This window comes from Dermacentor variabilis, chromosome 9 (genome assembly GCF_050947875.1).
Source record: "Dermacentor variabilis isolate Ectoservices chromosome 9, ASM5094787v1, whole genome shotgun sequence".
NCBI classification, from domain to species: Eukaryota; Metazoa; Arthropoda; class Arachnida; order Ixodida; family Ixodidae; genus Dermacentor; species Dermacentor variabilis.
The window spans coordinates 126,647,389-126,665,723 of record NC_134576.1 but is presented as its reverse complement, the minus strand read 5'-3'; the positions used below and the strand labels follow the sequence as shown (position 1 = coordinate 126,665,723).

General features: G+C 46.0%; 1 protein-coding gene and 1 pseudogene across 2 annotated transcripts in view; one reads left to right on the top strand and one right to left on the bottom strand.

Annotated features, from left to right (window-relative positions):
• The window catches only part of LOC142557436 (sodium-dependent dopamine transporter-like), a 37,248-nt gene extending 19,946 nt beyond the window's left edge, over nucleotides 1-17,302 (top strand). For both annotated transcript variants that reach the window (XM_075669284.1, XM_075669283.1), the window contains 6 exons: nucleotides 5,207-5,313; nucleotides 7,554-7,685; nucleotides 9,208-9,307; nucleotides 10,397-10,497; nucleotides 14,686-14,850; nucleotides 16,906-17,302. In XM_075669284.1, coding sequence (XP_075525399.1) covers nucleotides 5,207-5,313; nucleotides 7,554-7,685; nucleotides 9,208-9,307; nucleotides 10,397-10,497; nucleotides 14,686-14,850; nucleotides 16,906-17,121 — 821 coding nt within the window. In that variant the 3' untranslated portion in view covers nucleotides 17,122-17,302. The remainder of the gene's footprint in view (nucleotides 1-5,206; nucleotides 5,314-7,553; nucleotides 7,686-9,207; nucleotides 9,308-10,396; nucleotides 10,498-14,685; nucleotides 14,851-16,905) is intronic.
• LOC142558681 (U2 spliceosomal RNA) lies at nucleotides 6,059-6,238 on the bottom strand (annotated as a pseudogene).
• Nucleotides 17,303-18,335: the final 1,033 nt, after the last annotated feature.

The following is an 18,335-nucleotide window of genomic DNA, read 5'->3' as shown; positions in this document are numbered from 1 at the left end:
CTTTCAAGGTATGCTGCGGAAGTCTGCAGGCCGAATACTTGAAGGTGCAAAAGTATACGTAGCTGATTTCAGCGCTAGCGCTTCAATAAGAACACCGTAGGCAACGTGCGCAGGAGTTTTCAACAGTCGACAGCAGCGCTGCCGTGCACAGCTCAACGAAGGGTGCGATTCACATTCACCGTGACATCTCCGACCGCTTATCACGAGGCAAGAGTGTCGGAGATCTGAAAAATGTCTCGAGCGCATATGCTAACAAAACTATGAACCTTGAAATTCGATGTGATTCTGCAAACATGAAAAGGCGTGGGCGGGGTATAGTACGAACTTTTGTTTTGATGTTTGCCCTTAGCACACACATTCAGTGGGATAAGTACGTCTTTACGATTATTTAGACGTAGCAGCACGAGCAGTAGCAAACTAGGAACAGCAGTGACTGAAAACAGACAGACTGTCTTCAGATCACCGTGCCTTTTTGAAGCTAAGCTTCTATTGCCTCACAAGTGGCGTTGTAGTGGCCACGTAAAAACCCAGTTGCTCCCAGAGCAGAGCAGCTGCGGGAAAAGATGGTTTGATGAGTGAAACGACAGAAAGCTGAAATAGTTGGCAAGGATTCATAATGCAAAAAAAGGGGCAAGGCGTGGAGACACGGACACAAGTGAAGAGAAATGGACAACACGAAGCCGACTATCTACTGAAGGAAGCAGATGAGTTCTGTGTCTTCTTTCTTTTTTCACCGCAGTGTTGCCTTCAGTTGATAGTCGGCGGTTGTGTTGTCCACTTCTCTCGTGACCGTGTCTGCACGCCTTACCCCTTTTTTGCATTATGGTGAGTAGACAGCTGCGCCGGCGCCGAAGCGTGAGTCATTAGCAAAGATTCCGCAACCAATCAGAGTCGTTTCGTTTCCGCCGCGGAGGGAAAGGGCAGGAAAGGGTATCGCGTGCGCTGCGCCGGCTTCGTTTCCGTTCAGTTCATTATCGGAGAATGGATGGGACGGCCACGCGTTGTGCGTTCCCCCGAGGAACTGGCAGCGTTCGACGAGCGGCGGCGACAACTCGCCCGTGAAAAGGCTCGCCGTCGGCGTGCCAGTACATTAGTCCAAAATAAGTCCAGATAAGTCCTCAAGGCCCAAATATAGTCCGAAGTAGCGTGAACGCGTGCAAACGTTGCGTCACATTGGCGAGAACAGCAGCGTCTATAGTTCGACCAGTGGTTCGACGCACTGGCGCCGCCAACGTAACCGGACGCGGCCAATGCGCTCCGACGCGCCCGGCGTCTGATGACGCTAGCCCGCGCGCCGGTAACGTCGCGCCTTTAGAGCCGCCCGAGCCCAGGCAAAACAACAGCAACGAGAAGATGCCGATGTGAGGGAGCAGAAGGCTGAAGCAGCCCGGCACCGTTACTTGTTGGTTATTTAACCGTGACGAAGGTCAGATGCAGGTAGGACAAGCTTCGCTTACCCCCATTTGCCGGTAGGGGAAGGGTTCGTAATTTTTTTTCAGCAGTTGCAAAGTTCACCTGCTTCCGAAACTTTGTCTGAAGAAACTTGCTCGAAGCAGCATGTGGCACCTTGCGCTGCCGCAGCAGGGTGGCTTCAATGGCATCACGATTGTTTTTATGCGAAATCATTATATGCCACATTACGTGCACATCCGTCGGCGTGACCGAAAGATGGTACCAAAAATGGTCGACGGTGCAAAGAGTGAAAACACGTCACAAAATGCTCTGATTGACGTCAACTTTGTCAAGGAGGTTCCTGTATACAAATAAAATTTATAGCTTTGAAAAGAAAACTTGTAAATTTCGATCTGGGGGGATTCGAACCCAGGCCTCCGGGTCACGCTTCCCGGACGCCACGATGGCTTCACTGTTCTGGTTGACAAAAGGTGTGCCTGGTGCGTGCGTCATTGTACACGCGACGGCGCAGCCAATGCGGAGAATGTGACGCCACGTCATGAATGTATGAAATCAGTGTATAAAATATTGGCCGTGGCTTAGCTCGGCTATGCCAGGTTAGTCTGGTTGTCTGGCGGAGGCAAGCGCAATGACGAGGAACGCGGTGTGACGAAGAACGCGGTGCAGGAACGCGGTGTGACGTCATGTGCCTCCTCGAAGCCGGGCCACGGCGAAATCGCAAGTTCGCGGCCACTAAAGCTTTCGCTTTAAAATAAAAAAAAACACTGTTGTCCATTCGAACGGCTCTGAGCGGTTCTTCGAGTCATGAACTGCTCGCGGACAAGCGAGAGCGTTGAGACGCTCGGTGCTTTTACCGAGGCGCATTTAAAACGCAGGCGAGAGCTGACGTGGACAAGGAATTCACGCGCGAAAAAAAAAAAAGGCAGTTCACCGAAAGCACTATGATGCTTTCGCATTCCCACACGTAAGCAGTTTAGGTTTTTCTGCCGAATTTTTATGGATTTTTTACACTCTCGCGCCTCCCTATCTTGCAACACCTTTGCACCCTATCTTGCAACTCATCCCTAACAGAGTACATTTTTGCTTTAAACTTTACCCACCATTCATGAAATTGCACAACGGGCTGAAATTTGTAAACTTCGCGAAAAAAATTAGGAAGGGTCGGCAGATATGAAAGTGCGCATGCTCGGCATCTTGCGATCGAGGTTAGAAGCGCGAACATTCACCAGCTTGAACTCGGCAAAGCTCGGTGGTTTAACCTTTCAGTGCGGGACGTGAACCCGGGACCACCGCCTTTCCGGGGCAGCCGCTCTAGCATCTGAGTCCCGGATTCGAGCCCCGGGTCAGGGCGAATTTTTCTTCAACTGCGAGGTTTTTCTTTCGAAGAACCTTTATGGTTTTCCTTTGTATCAATCACTACGATTGGGTGGATGTCACATTTTCCCTTAATTACTTCTCTCCACCTTGTGGGTTTCCGCAGAACTATTACGAAACTTGATACTATGCGACCAGGCTTGCGGGTAGACCGCGCACGTGAACTCACCCGCCATCTTGGCTAGCCCAGACTTTGCACCCGCCGCACATTACCCCGAAGACAGGGCACGGGGTCCGCGCATGCGCTCAGACGCGCGGAAAGCCATTCACGACCGCGCTAGAGGAAGAGACGCCCGCTCACCTACCCTCCCAGCGCGCATTTGTTCTACGCCACCGCACGCTCATCCAACCGCCTCCCGTTTTGTCTTTTGCGCCCATTTGATCACCCGACCTCTAACACTTGGCGTTAAGGATGACACCAACATGCTATGCGGCTCACGCTCGCTCGCTTTCCATCGTCACAGCATATGGCACGCACGCGCAACCTTATCGCAGTTGGAACTTGTACGCAAAATTACGGCGACAGTGAAAATTTGCTTGGAGTGTTCACACATTTCCTAGGGCAATAAAATGAAAATACAGAAACACTTGACTTGACAGAAAGCGAAAATTGCGATTTCGTCTAACTGAAGAGCTTAGCCGAGGGCACTTGCACTCGGCTGCACTTTGTGGGCACGCGCGCATTCTTGACCGATTCGCCGATTCACTCCGTCAGGTGGCGGTAATCGGCTTTCCGGTCGGCGCCCTTGCGACATTATTGCGACGGTACTTATGTGGACGCTCCAGGCGAATTTTCGGCGTCGTCGTGAGTCACCGTATTTGAGTACAAGTGCGATTAGGTCGCGCGCTCTAAGCTGTTGGTGCGAGGGCAAACGTGCGAGGGTGTATTAAAGTGGAAAGTTGGGCGAGTTGGTATATACTCATAATGGGAACAGCGCGAACAAGAAGACGGAATGAAAGGACGCAGGACAGCGCTCGCCCTGTGTCCTTTCATTCCGTCGTCGTCGTCTTGTTCGCGCTGTTCCCCTTATGAGTGCGAGGGTGAGCCGAGAAGGGTGGCGGCTTAACGTGCGCCCAAATTTGGAGTTCACGTGATCAAGCGCGCGCTACAGGCTGGTAAAGGGAGGGTCCGCAGATAAGCATGCGTATCCGTTTCTAGTCCGGTTGTGGGTGCGCATGGCGCAGCTGAGCGTTGCCCCACGCGTCTTGTCTTAGAGGTAACCTGTGGCGGGTGCGAAGACTAGGCAAGCCGAGATGGCTTGTGGCTCCATGTGCGCTATGTTCTCGCGTGCTTAGTGTTGGAGTTCGCGTAATTTCAAGTTTCAGAGACGCGTAGGGGCTGTATGCAGTCAGGACAAAGGGTCCGCTCACTACTGCAGTCGCTATTCATGACGCCAGCGTTGTAACGGCGAGTGTTCGCGGTCAACGAGTGAGATCTGTTCATGTTTGCTTGCACGCGCATGACACCATGCTTGTTAATCTAATTAGTAAGCGAGTGTTTATTGTAGTTTATACTCCAGATAAAAGTTCGCACCTTGTTTCATGCAGCTTGATACTTTGCTGTCGCTGTCAATGCTTCGCCTTTCGGACGAAATTCCTACTTTTAATTAAAAATTGCTAGAGTGTACATGCGGAGTTGAGCTTCACTACCGTGTGCAAGCCATGACCATGGGCCTCGTGTCCTAAGGCACCACACTTGCGGTAGGAACACACGACCGTAAGATATGGCAGCATGCGCAGCGGGCGATTGATAGACGTCGCGCGACCGACCATAACTGGCAACCACAGAGCCACTCACGGCGACCAATTTTCACACCGACGAACGGAACACGCTTGTAGCCACACCCAAGTGATGCTGTTCACGTCTACTAGCACTGCCATGGCCACGTAAAATAACAATCAGCGCATTCCAAAATCCTGCTTCCTGCGCAGCTGGATCGTTCGGCAGCTTTAATTGAGACTCTTGAAAAATTGGTCACTGAGATACTTCAAGACGTCGGTCGGTTTTGACCAAAGCGAGGATTTGCAACCGGCGCTTCGGTTGAATTCGGTCGCGCGACGTTAGCGACTCGCGATGTGTGGATGTCGCATTTTTACTCGGTTGCATGGTGGCATATTTGCAACCAGTTTTTTTTATCCCGAGTAGTTCGACTTGCACGAGTCACCACCGTCATCAGGCCTAGCGCACAGGTATGTTTTGTTTTTGTAATCCTGAAATCGCTGCTCTAAATTGGAATGTCGTTTTTTTTTCTTTTCAATACCCACTCTCACCGTCAGTGCGTGGGCCTTCGCTTCCTAGCATGTTATCGAGCAAAAAGTGCGAAATGATAATTGAACTGGTCGTTAGTACTTCTGGATGACACGTTGGTCATCTAAAGTGTATTTTGTAACTCTAAGTGGATTTTCTGTCATCACGCAGTTCGCCAACTGGTGACGACAGCGCAGCTCGTGGTGTCCTGCGTGTCCCCAACCATATGCAACGTGCTCGTCTTCACTTCCTTCGTTGCGACTGGCCTGGCCGCGAACGTAAGCGCGAAGTCCTTTACAGCCAATGGTGTAGTTGCCACTGACGAACTTGTCCTAGTTGGAAGAATGCCTGTACACTTCGAACCATAGCGTCATGCATAAGAGGCTCGGAGCTCATAAATTTGAAAGAGTGACGTAGCTGAGGCCTGGCGCCCAGTTGCGTTTATTTCTTTTTTGTAATCCCGAAATAACTGCTCTAAACTGGAGTGTCGCTTCTTTTTTTTATTTTTTTCGATACCAACTCTCTCCGTCAGTGTGTGAGCCTTCGTTTCCTAGGATGTCATCGAGCAAAAAGCGCAAAATGGTAATTGGACTTGTCGTTAGTTATCGGCTAGTTTGCGTAGCATGCAGAAGCTGCGAAACGCAACATTGCAAGCTTTCAAACAGCGCTGTGAATGTTATCAGCGAGAGTGAAACTTTCGCCAAGGATATGGAACAATCACGATAAACCTCTTGCGTAAGATCAACAGGGTTGCTGAATGCGCGCCAGTAGGAACGTAACTGATGTATATTAAAGCGCTGACGAGGTGAAACTTGAACAAGGAAGGCTTCCGCCTGTCCGTCTCTGTCCTTACCGGAAAAGTTTTGTTTTGCAGCGCCTCAGTTTGGGCTTTTGTGTACGAGTCGGCCAGAACGCAAAGATAGAAGAACACTTTGGATCTCTTACGTCTCTATTTCATATGTTGCTTTACAGCGAAGCTGTTCATGCTTAGGCTTCCGCGCATTTTTCCGTGTGCGTGTGCAAAAACCGTGGGCCGATCCCGAAGATAGTGCAACACCAGGCTGACTCGCGGCGGAGGTAAAGCAGGCTTCGAGCACTCCGCCAACTTACAAAAATAAGTTTAATATCTTGGATCCAAATGGCACCCGTATCAGAGATGAAACTGATATTAACAGATACTACACTTTGACTCACGCCTGCCATGTCTGCGTTCGCACCGCCCTCTCTTTGTCGGCGTTCCAAGCGCTTGCACGTCTGCTTTCCTCCCGCCCTCTATGGTGATGGTCCCGTCGAAACGTCACGCGTGTCCAGTTTCCTCCGGCTCCGCGTGGTGGCGGTGCCGTCGTCCACGCGAATGCGGCACGCATCTGAAGTCAATATGTACCTATTCGCCCAAACAGCTGAACGTGTACTGAGATATGTGCGCTGTCTTGTGTCTGTTCGCATTATTCACCCGGTATAAATGAGTTCGTACCTTTGTTCAAAATTCTGTGTCATCTCTGCGTCGTGTGCTTAAACAGCTTCGCTGGTCAGAGTGGAAGGGCTCATTATCTTTTTTTTAGTCAGCTAGTATAATTCAAAGAGGCAAGTCAGGTAGAAAATAAGCCCCGTGTTTAACTGCACATGTGTAAAGTGGAAGATGGGAAATTTATTTCTTTTACACATTTCCTGTCTTTCTGTCCCTATTTATTCTTACTCCGGCCACGGCCCTCGCCATGTCAACAGAAGGTTCTACGTGATCGCAGTTTAATCTCGGCTAACACTGCGGTGACCGCCATTTATTTTTATTTTGTAATAATTTATTTATTTTTCATTTGATTTCGCTCGTAGTGATTGACTCCGACGTGGCCAGGCCGACGCTATCGCTGTATCGTGATGACACATAATCAACGCAGCTTAAAAAAAGGAAAGGAACGGTCCAAACTACAGCCCCTGACATGCCCATGGAGCCGATGCCTCTGGCAAAATTAAATGTGCTGCAGGCACATTTAAAGCCGTGACGATTTAATATTACTCCTTTGTGGACGCAGCTATACTCGTGTTATTTTCTTACTGGAAGAGATAACGCATGGCAGGATTAAGAATAGCTGCAGCACGATGCTATAACACATTACAAATGAAGCAAGTATCAAGAATAACCACTGCGCAAAGAAATAGCGTTGTTCTTACTGCGCATGTTTCGAGCGGTTTCTGTGGTTTACGAGTGTAGTGATAACGCAGGGCTATTTTGCGAGCTTAACGTTCGTAATGTTTCACGCACGCTAAGAAATATCCGGCACATAAAGCGCAATATACGAAATCACAATCTGAATCCACAAGCACGAAGATCAGACAAATCCACGTACTTCCCCATCTTTCCCCCATGGTGGGTCAACGACTGCAGCGTCAGAGTTCCTTCTAGTATATTGTAGGAAACTCTGCGCTTCAAGGGACGCGCATCGCAACGTACCGCAACGATGGTTACGTTTCGCGTACGTAAGGCAACGAATGCTATTTCTAAAGCTTTCGAACTACGCAGGTTTTGCTCGTGAAGACGTGTGTGGCTGAGATCACCGCGGTCCTCAACTACGCAACCAGTGGAGCCTATACCTGGACGCTCGTGGTGGTGTGCGGGCTCGCCTACGCCTGCAGCATCCCGTTCTGCACGAAGGTGCGTGGCTTTGGTTTTGTCACTATCGTTGCGCCGAATCTTCACGCGCGTATAGCGCAGGATAAACAAGCACAAGAGAGAGAGAGAGAGAGAGAGAGAGAGAGAGAGAAAGACGGGGACAGGTTTAGCACAGTGCTAGCGTAGACTGACGTTGGTACACGTACCGTTTAACGATAGGGAATAAGCTACGCAAGAAGTGCGGCGATCCAAATGTATAACTCCGCGCGTTTCGTGCTCGAGCCCCATGGTGGCACACGTTCGCCCGAGTCTGCACGTGAACGAAAAAACCAGTCAAAACACAAAGGACAAGAGGAAAGGTTCACACCACAACGACTGGTCGTTGTGGTGTGAACCTCTCCTCTTGTCCTTTGTGTTTTTGACTGGTTTTTTCGTTCAAGTATGTACCAACTGGCCCAGATTTCAACCCTTCTGCACGTGAGGCTGTCGCAAGGGTTAGGAATTAAAAAAAAAACCAAAAACGAACAAAAACTTAGAAAAGGAAAACAACAGAAAGCACAATAATATAAAACAACGTATTTTAACAGCGGTGTCGCAAAGTTGATTAATTTTTGAGGAATAAAATTTGTTTTCATCATTTATAATACAGCCTAAATGAAGAACGACTTCATATATTTGCTGCTAAAAACACCGAACTATTTCTTGATGGGAATGCAGCTACGGCAAAAAGTTTTACTAGTCTCCACAGCACTGCACGCTTTGAAAGAAACAGAGTATAGGCGTGTTCCTGTCCCTGCGATTTCTTATTGTGTGTGTGCGTCTTTTTTTTATGCCCTTGTTTACCATGCGGCACGCATCTGAAGTCAATATGTACCTACTCGCCCAAACAGCTGCACGAGGACTAAGATATGCGCGCTGTTTTGTGTGTGTTCGCATTAATTTATCGGAACCGAGTGCGAACGTGTACTTCGCGCACCTAAAGAAATAGCAAAGGGAGATACAGAGGAACACGATCGACGAAAGCTCAAGTTACTGTTTAAAGGTCATCCGCTGGGCTACAAAAGAAAATAAAAAATAATCAAACAAAAGTCTTAAACTCAGCTACTCAGCCACTCCGATTTCTCTTGCGAGTGATTAACGTCTTTTCCGGATCTAACCAAGAAGGCGGAACAATGCTTTCCGCAGGCGATGTGAGAGAAAAAAAAATAAACATGTTCTCACTCGAAGACAAAATCAAAGCGATGGTATTTGCCGTTCACGTCACTTTATGACTGGGGTCTCTGTTGTTGGGCGGAACATGCTTGATACGGTGCCATCCATGCTTAAACGGAACACCACGTTAGCACTGAATGACTTCTGTTGTATGACTTCACGAAGTCTGCGCGTGTCGTTACGAAAATTAGCGACTCATGTGACGCGTTAGGGAGATATAAATTGCTCAAATGTCAGTAGAGGCACCTCCTTATATATTTTAAGTAGTAATTGGTGCTTGAATTGTAACTCGGCTACGTTTCCTTTAGGTGTTGATAATACTGCACGCGTTCCCTTATTTGTCTTCCACCAGGGAGGACTTTACATTCAGAACGTTTTTGAGCAAGGACTCGCTCGCAATCTCTTCTTCATCGTCTCCCTGTTGCAAGTCATCAGCCTCGTATGGTTTTACGGCAAGTACATCAACTGCTGCATGCACCAGATCGTTATCGTACAGCTGTGCATCCCAGCTCCTGACATTACACAGTCTGCTTACATATAGAACATATGGATAAACGTCTTGCCACAACTTGTTCCGCGTACACAGCAATGAATACAAATTTGTATGCTTTTAGGCCACTTAAAGGTGTGATTTTGCCAAAGGTTCACTGGTATGAGTTATGAAAGTACATCAACTGCTGCATGCGCCAGATCGTTATCGTACAGCTGTGCGTCCCAGCTCCTGACATTACACAGTCTGCTTACATATAGAACGTATGGATAAACGTCTTGCCACAACTTGTTCCGCGGGCACAGTAATGAATACAATTTTGTATGCCTCTAGGCCACTTAAAGGTGCGATTTTGCCAAAGGGTTCACTGGTATGAGTTATCAAGTTGCAACTTTCGAAAATGGCTCAAGTGTGCTGTACATGTTGATTCACGTGATTTTGGTAGCCAGATTGAGTGCTTCGTAAATTTATAATTCGTGTGTTGCGCTGCGTCAGGCTTAATGCATACACTAATTAATGACAGCTTCAACATTTTAGAATGCTTTTGCGCATAACGTGACATCATCCTCGTCATATAATTTGTTTAACCATGTAACTTGCCCATTATTCACTTTTCGAGCTCGAACAAATACCTCCATTTTATTGAATGTTTTTTTTGTGCAAGCTTTATATTGTGCCCCACTTACTAACGTTCAACAGTATGACTTGAACACGTATATATTTATTTTATTTATTTGTATCGAGGTTTTTTCACAGTCCTATGCATTACAAAACGAAGCCTTGTTCTTTTCCATGAAGTTGTTCTTAGGTTCGCCTGTATAAAAATATGTAATCATGTAACTTTAAGGTGAAAAAAATTTTTTTGGTTGGTTGGTTGGTTGGTTGGTTGAGCTTGGATGAGAGGTTAAGATGTAACCATTCCCTACTTTTCCACAGCAGTAGAATCACCGTCTACGTCAGCACTAACACAAAGCAAGCTTTCTCTCACTGTCCCAGTTCGTTCTGAAAAAAAAAAAATCTGCTGCTTTTCTTTTGTGTGGCAATTTCGCAGGCGTGCGCAGGCTATGCTTCGATTTGGAGTACATGCTCAAGGACCCAGTCGGCATCTACTGGGTTTACTGCTGGGCTTTCTCCGCTCCCACCATGCTGGTGGTAAGTTTCTTTTCTGCGCATATCGCTCCCTCACCTCATGAAATGAACCCGACAAGCGTAGTTAAACAAGTTATGCGGTCTTACGTGCCGAAACCATCATGCGGAGAACACACTTAGCGGTTGCTGACCTAATGAGATGGGCAGGGTGCTAACTGTATTTGAGCCGACATGGGTAGGTCAGTAAACTTTAGCGTTTTACTTGACAAAACTATGATCTGACCGAGAAGCACGCCGTTTTGGGGGGAGGGGCGGGGGTTTGCTCAGTAATTGTGACCGCGTGGTGTCCTTTAATGTGCACCTAGATCTAAGCAAATGTGAGTTTTTTGTATTGCGTTTCTCCCTCATCGAAATGAGGCCGTTGTGGGGGGGATCGAACCCGCGACCTCGAACTAAGTAGCACAACGCAATAGCCACTGGGAATAAAGCAGCGGGTAAGGCGTCACGCTAGAAAAGCACCGCCAGCCCAATGAGGAAGATACGAATTCTGCTCCTGCCTCCGACAAACTTATTTCGTCCACTTTCGTCTACCGTTACCTTATTAGTTCAACATTTCACTTAAACACGGCAATCAACTTTCCCTTGGGCATTCTCTGACTTTATTGGTTGTTTCTTCGTACGGTTGTGCATATTGACTTCTTTGTTTGAGCAAGTCGTAGTTACTTACGTCGCAATGGAGCTTTTTTGATGATAATAAGTGCATGAACTATGTAATTTTTAGCCCGGAGAGAAACTTTCGACAAGAAGCTCTTGTTTCCTAGTTTCGGTGTTCGGTCGCGTGTGCACAAGCGCGCAGTTACCACGGCAACAACAAATCCCTGGAACGCTTGAATAGGTAACTTTCTACAAAGTGCGTAATTAACCTAAGCTGCTTAAACTTTCATCGTATACATCGCCCCGAACGTGCTTGCTGTTTTAGCGACATGCAAATTGCGTGCGTGCCTTGTTCAGTTCACCGAAAGAGACAGGGCGTATTAATCAGGCGCATCTTATACCGTATGCATCTACCGAGAAAACGAGTGTTCCGTAAACGTTTTGAAAAGATATATTTGACCCTGCACGCTTCAGACTTTCGGTACACTTCGTACATACACTGGCCCCGAGTCTCTCCAAATTCGTTTTTACTTTTGTATCATTAACAAACTTCAGAAATCACACGTGGCATGTACCACAGTTCTTCTTGAATTGGATTAATCTCAGAGGCGAGCATTATTTCGGCGAGATATGAAAATTAATATTTGACTTAAAAACTAAGCTTCAGTAATTATCTGTTGAACATAATTACTCTGAATAATATATTCTAATTGATGAATTGGATTGTAACCGATGACTTCGAAAGTCATATCCACTTGGAACGAGTTTTGAGAATCGCAGCAGTTTCGGAGTTTGCGTTCACAAATTCTGCGTAATTTGTGTTCATATTTTAGTATTTTGTTAATGTTATCAATAAAGAATGAATGTTGTTACTTTGTGCGCCAGTAATTTTCGAACTTATAGCGTGAAATGGCGTTTTGTTAAACTCTAAGTGGAACAACAATGCAGCTTTATAGCAGGTTTGACAGCTATTATCCCAAATTTGGGGCTAAATACAAAATTATTTTCGAGTGAATGTGCCTTTTGAAATCACTACTTTAATACACATATTGCAATATGTGCAATAGAGTAATTACTTATAAAGTTGATTAGAAATCCATTGTTACTTAGTCAGTTATTTATTTATTTTTATTTTATTTATTTAACAATACTGTTGGCCGAAGGCCGTTACAGGGTGGTTTCAAGACAAACAATACAAGATAGCAGCACTGCCGCAGTGTAGAGCAAACAAGATAAGGCATACACACAGGCAAATGCACAATGCAAATCAAGAAGCAGCAAAAACAAATTGCAGTAGGGTGGTATTAATTGTACCACTGCCGCTGGAATTATTGTGTATATTACAACCAGGAACATACGACAAAGTACCATTATTAAAGCAGTAGTTATGTACTTCTAACCGAAGTAAAGAATGTTGTTAGTGTGGTTTCAAATTTATTTACATTGTCTAGTGTTAGTAATTCAGGTGGTAGCGCGTTCCATTCCTCTATTGTTCTTGGGAAAAACGAGTACTTATGTGTATCTATTCGTGCTGGAATGGGTTGAATTTGCTCTAGGTTGCTGCTTCGTACTGTTCGAGACAGACGCTGTTTTATGTACTGCTGTGTATTAAGGTTAAACCAGTTATGGCGAATCAGGTAAAGAAATTTCAGTCTAGCTATCCTTCTGCGTTCGAAAAGTGGCGGTAGGTTGAGCTTCCTGAGCATTTCAGTTGCGGAGTCCGTTGAACGATATTTTGACAAGATGAATCTTGCCGCTCTTCTTTGAAGTTTTTCAATTTTATCTACCAGGTTTTTTTTAAACGGATCCCACACGACGCTTGCGTACTCTAATGTAGGACGAACAAGCGTTATATATGCAGCTAGTTTAGTTTGCTGAGGAGCAAGTTTTAACTTTCGCCTCAAGTACCAGAGCTTTTTTTCAGCTGATGAGCATATGTTCTTTATGTGCGCTTTCCAGTTGAGGTCACTGGATATGGTAATTCCGAGGTACTTAATGTGATTTTCGCGGCTTACGACCTTACCATCTATCTCATAATCAAAGGAGTGTATATTTTTTATCTTCTTGGTTACCCTTATATACTTAGCAGGTTATGCAGGTTGGTTTCCATTGTGTGAGCAATGTCCGCATCGTCGAGTAATCAACCTCAGTAAATGCATGTGGGCTGTGTTCCACAAGCGATTTAAAAAAAGATCCCCTTAAAGAAAAAAAAACCGGCATAATATTGCTGCAACTTTTCGTTTTTTTCCTGCGTCAGAAGAGAAACATTGTAACGTCTCTAAACAGGCAGTAAATGAGGGCTCAGCGTTTTGTAGCCTCTAATTACGGTACACACATTAAGTGTTGCCGGAACATCACCCCTAGTATGCGCTCCCCATCATATTTTTGCTAAATGTAAACTACGTCAATGGTCGAGTTTTTGTTTTCTTTTTCTTTTTCAGAACACCTTGAGAACGTGCATATAAAGTTTTCGAGCGCTTGCACTCACACAACGAACCGCTGAAAGAAATAAGAAAACGAAAATAGCCAAAATAAATAAAGGTTTTGAAGCAATAAATAAAATCGTCTCGAATTCTGATATAAGAGTAGGTTTATGGCCGAGGCGGAAACGCACTTTCGCAATATAGCGAAAGTGACGCATAAGAGTGAGCCGCGAACTAACAATGTGAAATTAGTTTCTAGGGCAATAATGATGTGAGAGGAAGCAGTCGGTTCACAGGGAGACACTGAACAAATGCAGGCACTACTCGCATCCGTTCAGTGTCTCCCTGTGAACGGACTGCTTCCTCTCACATCCGACTGCGAGTCCCATTGTATGCATTATATTCTTGGTTTTTTTTCTTTTGCTTAGTTTGTATGAGAAATGTTATTGTTACGGCTTGTGTTTTGATTATATCTTTCTCACCCTCGTGTTTCGAACAGTTTCGATACCATAATGCCTATCAATGCTTTTTTGTCCTTATTGGTTGGAGATGTATTTTACTATGCCCTGTTGTTTAGAGCACATTTTTTTTTCTCTTCATTTGCTTCGCATGGTTCGCGATGGTCAATTTTGTGTAAATGGCATTAGTAAACAATGATGCACTGCCTTTGTGATTGCTAACAGCGCGCAAACGCCAATGCGGGGGCCTGCGGCTTCGTCAAGCTGTCCATGTGGCAGCTTTTTCTGCATGCCCCTCGCGTCACGTACTGATGTACTGATACAAATAAACGTCATTCACTCTAAGAACACTTTACCCCCTTTGGCTTGCCCCTTCTGCCACACAAAAATAATCATCTGCCTTGATGCGTTTCCTTTCTTTATCGCTGCAAGCCCGGAACTTTCCAGTGACGAACGGCACGCGCGTTATCAGAAGGGGCACTCCAAAGGGTGTAAACTGTTTTATGCTGATAACGCGCGTGCCATTCGTTACTGGAAAGTTCTGGGCTCGCAGCGATAAAGAAAGGAAACGCATCAAGGCAGATGACGATTATTTTTGTGTGGCAGAAGGGGCAAGCCAAAGGGTGTAAACTGTTCTTAGAGTGTTGTCATTGTCAAGCATAAATGGAGAGAGAAGGAAACAAACCGGGAGCGATAACCCTGGCGCCCTCACGCAGGTGTGCGCCGCTGTGTACGTGAGCGAAGGAGCCGGATCAGCGTCACTGACCATCGGCGACTACGAGTACCCCCCGTGGGTGGCCGTGTTCATGTGGGTGTCCAGCGGGGCCAGCCTGCTGCCCGTTCCGGTGATGGCCCTCAGGCACTGGCTGCGGGTCGACATGGTACGCGCACGCGTGGTTGTGACGTCACGAAAGCGTTCTCTTCGTCTGTCCGCAGCGCGGATCCTGCACCCCCCCCCCCCCCCCACCACCACTCCCTGCCTGCGGCGATTAATGCGTCTAATCATGTGATAAGGGGATGAGAGGGATGCTGCTATGACTCTGCTACCGCTAATACTCTTACCAAACTAGCGTCACTATAGCTGAGTCATCTCTGAACCTTCCAACCCTCGAGCACCGCCGCAAAACAGCAAGACTGTGTCTCTTTTACAAGTTTTATCCCTCGCTGATTCACCAGACCGACATCACGCCTGCGCACCGCACTTCATCCCGTCATAGCCATTCAAAGGCTGTTTACCCCCTCCATCTTAACTCTTTCTTCGTTCAAACAGGGAAATACTGGAATCATCTACCTGCTGAAGCGGTGCACCACTCCATTCATTCATCATTCAAGGCATTCATTGAAAATATGACCTAAATATGTCATGAATGAATGAATGAATGAATGGAGGCTTCTCAGAGGCGGAGGGGAAGCACATATGTAAACCAGGCTTACGTGAATGCGACCGTCTGGCGTGTCGCATTGTTTAATGCATCGCGATTTCACTGCTACACGCGACAGCTCTTCGCATCTGGCACGTCTCTCTTCGTGCGAAACAAGCCGGAATCTTGGTTTCCGGCGATCTGCGTTCGGCCGGTGAGCCGAGGCAGAGCACGCACGCGACGGCAGCGATTCTGGCGTCAGTGCGACACGGCGCCGTTCGTACGGGCGTGCCCTGAGACGAGCTTTAGCCTCGATCGTTAGCTTCGATCGTTAGCCTCGACACTTGGTTGACCCTTTCTTTCTTTTTTTTTCCTTGTTCATTTATTCACAGACCTCACAGATACCACAAGGAGCATTGCACGAGGAAGTGTTCAGATAACAGCGAAGAAGGGGCAAAAAGAAGTTATATGATATATATATATATATATATATATATATATATATATATATATATATATATATATATGACATCATATAAATGGTTTTTGCCCCTTCTTCATTCGCTGCTATCTGAACAGTTCCTCGTGCAAGGCTCCTTGTGGTATCTGTGAGGCATATATATATTAATATAATTAATATAATATAATATATTAATATAATAGACCACTGTATATTAATAATGTATGTTTAATATGTTTTGTTATATACCCTATATACTCTTAATCCTACTGGAAGGACCCCCTTACCCACTGCCTCATACGAGGCCTGTAAACACATTTTTAAAGAAATTATATATATATATATATATATATATATATATATATATATATATATATATATATATATATATATATATATATATATATATATATATATATATATATATATATTAGTCTGTATTTTTACGTGCCAAAACCACGATGTCACTATGACACACGGTATAGGAAGCAACTCCTGACCAATTTTGTCTACTCGGGCGTTTTTTTTTTTACTTTGCGCTAAGTCAATCTGCACGAGCGTTTTTTGCATCATTGGCACGGAAATGTGGCTGCCACGGCCGGGTTCGAACCCGCGACCTCGAGCAAGCCAGCGCGGTGCTACTGCTACCAGGTGGGAACCAGCGGTAGCCACGAAGCTACCACGGCGAGTGTTACAAATATAAACAAGAGCGTGAAATGGTTAAATACAATAACTACTAGAGAATGCAATCTTTTCTTTAACGCTAGTAACTTATTCTTCAACGCTAGTAAGGTTACGTAAACCATAAATACAAAAATATCACACAGTAGCCTTTTGGCAAGACACTACCCAAATATTGCGTAGACCTATCTGAAGCTTACAGGAACCTAATTTCGGTGGCGCCGTCTCGAAGATTATTCCAATGCTGAATGACACGTAGCGAAGTAGGCGAGTTATGCATGCATTGGGACGACGAAAAAAATATCCGCCAGACGCAGGACAACACCCCCTCCCCCCCTCCCCCCCCCCCCCCGCGACTACTGGTCGTAATTATACATTATGTGCAGGTGATTGGGATAATGACGACGCTCCACTGTCCTTCCCGTCTTGCGCAGGACTTCACCAAGGCCCTGGGCACTGATCCCATGTGGGGACCACAGGACCCCGATCTCACTTTCGACTACAACGACCGCATTCGTACCTTGGTCACCATCACGCCTGTCAAGGGGAAGAATGTCGCCAAGGACAAGGGAGGTTTCAACCGCACGCCCGTGCTATTCACGGCGTCTTCGTCGTTCACGGCCCTCCATAACCAACTGTCGCTAGAATAAAATAGAAATGGAAGAGTACGCATTTGGGCTCGTTGGTTCATGATTACGAGCAGTAAAACATTTTTTTTCTCCCCTGCGCATGCTGAATTCTGTTGATTCTGTTGTGTTCTGAATTCTGTTGATTCGAGTTAGCGGCGGAGTATGTATATGCTGAGTGAAAGAATAAAGACACTTGGTTGTTAGTCGCCGCTGGTGTCTGTGTCCCTCTCCTCGTCCTGCACAATGCGTTGGCGGGCTAGTTGGTGCGAATCCATGAATACTTTGATTAGCGCAAAAAGACAGACACACGAAAGACGACTCTTTAGGACAAGTCGTCTTTCTTGTGTCTGTCTTTTTGCGCTAATCAAAGTATTCATGTCTCCTCGTCCTGTTGTTTAGCGCTGTTTTACTGCTAGAAATTAAAGTTTGTTTCTCATGTTTCGTACCACATTAGGAGGGAGAGTAAGAAGGCCCTGTAATGCAGCTTACCTGGGTACTCGCCCATTTCGCCTGTGCACCGTTGGTGCACTTTGTTATATATATGGGGGGGGGGGGGGGGAATGTGATGTGGGGAGGAGGAAAAGGAAGAAAAAAAAATAAAAATGAACACTAGGATCACGCAAAGTGGCCGTGAGCAAATATACGCGGTGCACCGGTTCTCGGAAAAAACAATTGAATGTCTTCGTAAATCAGACACACAAACGTAAATTTACGAGTGAAATAATTTCGCTACACCAAGTTTGGACGGCAGTCCTAAAGTTTCAAATGGCATCTATAGGCGGAGCAGATAATCGGCTTTATCGAGGAATCCCTGGTCTGTGTAACGTTTGCGCAAGAGAGTACGTAGATTTAAGCTTTCCCGTTACACCAGAACATAACCAATGGCTCGGTTCAGAAGAAAAGAAAAAGAAAAAGAAAGGCCAAGAATAATATCGCAGTGCAATAGGCCGGACCACATTTAAAAGAGAACATGTAACGCCAAAACAGCCTTACGGAAGTAAACAATGTCATACCAATACATGTCAAAATGAAAAAAGAAACGTGAGAACCAAAAGGCACGAAAGGGGCAGACGACGCGATAAGCTAAAACCTTACAACTGTAGGAAAACGGACGATGAAGCCAGAAAAGCATATGGGAATAGTAGTTATGTTTAATTTATAAAAGAAATAATAATTAAGGAAAAGGGAAATGCAAGTCCACGAAAAGACACCGTGTCGCAGCTGGAAGCCAAACC